Source organism: Eurypyga helias, unplaced genomic scaffold, assembly GCF_000690775.1.
Source record: "Eurypyga helias isolate BGI_N326 unplaced genomic scaffold, ASM69077v1 scaffold33702, whole genome shotgun sequence".
Taxonomy (NCBI): domain Eukaryota; kingdom Metazoa; phylum Chordata; class Aves; order Eurypygiformes; family Eurypygidae; genus Eurypyga; species Eurypyga helias.
The window spans coordinates 854-6,030 of NW_010237179.1; the positions used below are offsets into that span (position 1 = coordinate 854).

General features: G+C 40.9%; 1 protein-coding gene across 1 annotated transcript; it reads right to left on the minus strand.

Annotated features, from left to right (window-relative positions):
* Positions 1-510: 510 nt before the first annotated feature.
* Positions 511-4,647, minus strand: LOC104506430 (quinone oxidoreductase-like protein 1; the record flags this gene model as incomplete). Its single annotated transcript, XM_010147369.1, has 5 exons — positions 511-675; positions 1,374-1,419; positions 3,052-3,157; positions 3,704-3,825; positions 4,549-4,647. Coding segments are annotated over 5 exons (473 nt in total), but the record flags the coding sequence as incomplete, so codon positions are not given.
* Between the last annotated feature and the right edge of the window lie 530 nt (positions 4,648-5,177).

Sequence of the window (5,177 nt, forward strand, 5' to 3'; positions counted from 1 at the left end):
GCACAGGACTGAGGTGAAGGAAGGGGAAGTGAAAGCGCACAGCGTAGCAAGGTCTTACTGGAAAGATATCAAAGCTAACACTATGGTAACAAGTTCCCTAAAGTGCCTCAAACATCCGAATAACACGATTGTATTGGCTTATGGACACTACATTTACTAGGTTTACTGCCTGGCTGGGAAAATTAAGAAAAATCAGCTGTGAGAGAAACTCTTACAGCCAGTACTGTATCCTTCTCCTCTAACATCGTGGCCAAATCTGGCTGTTTTGCCCATCTCTCAATTAAACCACAACGTCTAATGTTGATTAAAGACTTGGGGTGAACTGCAGAGAGTGCTCTCAGCACAGTCAAAAGCAAAGGGTAAATATAAAGGTGACTATTGGTAGGGGCTTTCTGCTCAACTGGATCCAGAAAACCAAAACCCTGAGGTTACAGGAACTTCACAGACAATTTGTGCTGAGATACAAACGATCTTTAAATTGGTTACAGGATTCTTTGAAAGTATGCACTGATTTACTTCGCAAATACATTACGTTTCTTTAGCTTCCCCGGGCTTAGAAGTCAGGAAATTACATGTCAGAACTGGATGACTTGTCTTTTTCTTGCTTGATTCTTCTGAACTATGTCCATAGAAACTTTGGCTTCGTACAATGGGATCGGTTCATCCAGCTGAGGCCTGGAATGGAACAGTATGTCAGAAGTGGCTGGTGAGCATGCTCAGATCAACAGAAATGTGGCAGAGCTACTGCTACAGACTTTACTTTCTCTGTGTAAACTTGACTCCTTCAAGAAAATAAAAGTTTTATGGCTTTGCCTGGGTTCACAGAAGAAGGGAAGAGCCCTAAAGCAAGCAGGAAACACAGGTTAATTAAAAGATGTCCTTCTTACAGGGGAAAAAAAAAAAAGGTGGTGGTGAGGCTTTTGCTCAACAGTAATACTGTTATCCTGCACTAAGAGAAAGGGGTTCTTCCTTTCCCACCTCATTATGGGAGTCTTCATAGCTAGTGCAGCTGTCACTCTTCTCTGAGGAGCGTTAGACAAGCACAGTGCCTTTCACAGCCAACGCCATTTCTCACTCAGGCACTGTGGAGCAGCCAGGTACGTGCTCTGCCTCCACCAAGGAAAGAACATGCTGCCTCTGTTAAATTTTCCACGTACAGCACGATCGTGGGGTTTACCAAATTCCCTTGCACTTAACCCGATGTACTGTGAACAGAATTAGACCATAAACTGCTCCATGTAAACTGCGTGAGGCATCTTTTCCTGAGCATCCCAATACAAGTTTGCAGTACAGTGCTGAGAGGAGTTTCTACTTCTAATCCTGAATTTAAAAAAAAAATAATAAAAATTAAGAAAATAAATCACATCTCTCACCTGAAGATGCTACTTGATAATTTCTCCATTATATCTTCTAAGATGGGTATCTAAGAGGACTGTCAAGGTAATAGCATATCTACGGATCAGTCTTTCCATAATCAAACTTGGTGGCATGAGCCCCATACTGATCTAAAACTAGCAGCATCAAGGCAAAACGAAAATAAGCCTTAATTCCAACCTGCAGATCACATTTATACATCAGAAACCACCTTTCCTGAAACAGCATGCAGAATTCAAATATGGGAAGTAGAGTTTTGAACAATAAAGCAAAAGACTGAGAAATGCAGCCCGCACTGCTACGGCACTGATCCATCAGAACGGCGACTGCATCTTTTGTGCAGAATGAAGGTGACAGACTTCGGTGCCACTTAGCTATTGTGCTGTTCATATAGATATCTAAGGTTAAAAAAAAAAAAAAAAGCTGGGAATACAGAGCCTGTAAATTCTTGGAGCGCCACTGCGCATCTGTAAGGGATCTTTGAGTTAACAACCAACATGCAACAGATGAAGCTGCATTTAGTCTTTATGAGACTCAAAAAACAGCATTCCTTCATTTTAAGAGCACTCTGGTTAATATTTGAAGCTCAAGCCATTTTAAGAAATGAACACCTTGCAGTTTCTTCAGATGATGCTACTTCCATATGCTCAAGAATTTCACAAGATTTACAGATGCAAAAAAAAAAAAAGAGGCAAATTCTTCCTTTCAGCTTCAAAGCCTGTTATGATAAAATGTGCTGCTCTTACTAAAGGCAGCCCAGGAGACGACAGAAGAAATCTTACTGCTTAGTCAGCTTACTTTTGGTACGTGGTAACTACTCAGTAAGCACTCCACAAAAATGCCAAACTCTGAAGCGACCCGTGACAGCCTGCATCCCATAAATACTTCCTCCGTGCACCTGACCTTGCCTAATCTACTCTGCAGCTCAGTGGAGGAGGGGAGGGCTTCCCTGCAGTACAGTTAGTCGTTTCACAGATATGATGACTTAATCCTCACCTGCCCCTGCCGTTGTGCTAAACTGCAGGAGTGATTCAGCAGATCTCATCAGCCCGCAGTGCAGCGTGGAACAGGGAGGGCCCTTAAAGCCATCAACAGCCCATCACTGGAAGCTGTCCGCCAAAAGCTGTCACGCTAGGAGAAAGCTCGGGGTCGAGCCCCAGGTAACACAAATATTTCTCTTCCCACACCCACATCTTTGCTCAACAGATCTGATGTATGCGACATTGCCAATAAGAAAAAGGTTATGAAGCCCAAACATTTTAACTTTTACATTCCGACTGATTGCATTACCATTTACAGATGATGCACCCGCTGCCCAAAAGAACAAAACCACTTCCAAATGTCATACTAGTAACACAAAACCTTAGAGAATCAAATCTTCAATTAACTGGTTCAATCTTGAACCAAAATACTGCATTTTCTCTGGAATGTGTGTTTCCATTTCAGCACCGCCTTAACGACGCTTGTTATATATACATCTATGTAGAAGGAATGGAGCGACTAACACCACACGCTCATGTTAGATGCGTTTCAGTTACACGGTATGCTTAGCTGTGCTGACCTTTCAGCCCCTGGTTACGTGACTGAGCAGAAGAGAATCGATCAGCTGGTTTCTCAGTTACACGTCCATCCGCTCTTATGAGCGGTCAGTATTCAAAACGACCATCGGAAGGATATAGAGGTACTTCCCTTGCTGTATGTTGGACAAATTCCATATCTCGTCATTCAGAAAGGAGACTGTGGCTCCTTTGAGAAACAAGGAATGGCTATCTGGAGGATCCAGCTTAAACAAAATGAAGAAAAATTATATTTAGTTATATATTCCTACTAAAAAAGTTAAATGGTTATTTTATATTGATGGTTAAAACCCTAAACTGAACAGAAAAACATGCCTTGTCCATTCTTAAAAGTTATCAAAGATAATATCAAAGATAATATCAAAGTTATTTACAGCTTTAAATGATACCTTTCTGATTCTTAAAAGTTATCAAACATAATATTTACAGCTTTAAATGATACCTTTCTGTGTTCTCAAATGGTTTAATTCCCTGAGGCAAACAAAATAGGCCCTTTAAAATTTGTCAGTATAGCCAAGCCATTAAAATAGCTTACTATCATCTGAGAGAAAACAGCCCCAAAATTGTCCCAAAGGAAAATACAGGCGTTTATTATTAATGCTGTATGCTTCCCATTTTCTGGATGCAAACGTTTCCTTTGGTGAAAACTGCTGTTATTTAGCAGCGGGGAGCCATTCAGCATGACAGCAGCTCACAGACAGGACCGTGTCTACGCCGTGGTACAAACTAACTTACTGACACCGTATCTTTACCTGGAGATTCTTCTCTGTCGTTATCCAGTGTCCCCCAACTCCAAGAAGAGTAATGATATCATGCTTGTGAGGCAGCAACCGTGACTTTGAAGTGGTTTCATCCTCAGCACTATATAATTTCACTGGGGAGGAGGGGAGAAGAACAAATTAATTCGAGCCAAGAAGAAAATTCTGTTCAGAATGACACGTCCCTCTCTTCCTGTACTGAAAACTATGTGTCCTGGGTTCTGTATGTCTTCAGACACGAAGGAGTTGCGACATTTGTGTACGAATACATCCAATGAAAGGTGGTTGTCTGGAACAGCACTACAATTAGATCACGCTGTTAGTCACAAGAGACTACCTGAGCAAGTAGAAGACTGAGGAAATTCAATATATATTTCTTCTAAACACATTTTAGTGGAACTCTGAGAAGCTCTTCAGTTATTTCAGATAAAAATTGTAACTTTTTGGTTTTTCAGCCATTATGACTGTCTTAAAATACCAGTTGACAGTAGTGGCGATTATGGCATATTTACTATATTAAAATAAGGGAGCATAACAATGATGTCACAGCTCTACTTAACATTTTTTTCTTTTGAAACCGAGGGAAATGGAGCAGGTGACCAACAGTACTAGGTGCTTCCACTAGAGGGGGATATCAGGCGAGCTTAAGAGATCTACTGAGCAGAGATACGTAAAACTGCATGGGAACAAGCAACTAAATGTAGTTGGTTGGGGTGATGCAGCCTCCATGTATATTACTTGGAATTATTAATGATAACAAGGATATTATTATTCCTATTATTACTAATGAAAACCCCACTAATGGTGCTCTCAAGACCTGGTTTCCATCAGTTACATACCTCCAGCGTCTAGAACAATATCCACTCCCAAGCCACCCGTTTCTTCCAAGCAGCTTTCTGCCACATCTATCTTCCCATTTGACACATCTATCACTCGAGCTAGAAAGGAGCATGTTTGGTCAATCGCAATAAAAACGTAGTTTAGATTCACAACAGAAAATTCCTAGTTTCTGAAAGTATTACAAGCAAGTTTGCAGCTAAGTCAAAAAACCTAGCCAATAGTTCTCATTTTCCAGTACAGTGCAAGGTCAGCATCAAAAATATGCGTTAGCCTAATGCAGAATTAAAACCCACAAGTCTGTTTAAGACAAAAGGGATAAATATGCTACTGTAAGAACTGGAAACCTTTATGAAAGTTCATTCTTTGATATTCTTTTTTTCCAAAAGCACCTTCAAAACCAGCAAGCTCTGGAGCGACTAACCGACTATTTGAAGCAAAAGAGTGTGTCCAAAAGATAAGGAGGTACCTTATTTTATATCTCCCGACTTTCAAATTATCTATCAAATAACCATAGCAGTAACGCTTTGGGAAAGTTTTCCAAGCCCAGCTTTATCTCCTCACTCTCCACGAAACCCACCACTTACTGCCAGTTCCTTGCAGAGCCCTTTTCTTGCTTCCGCATCATAAC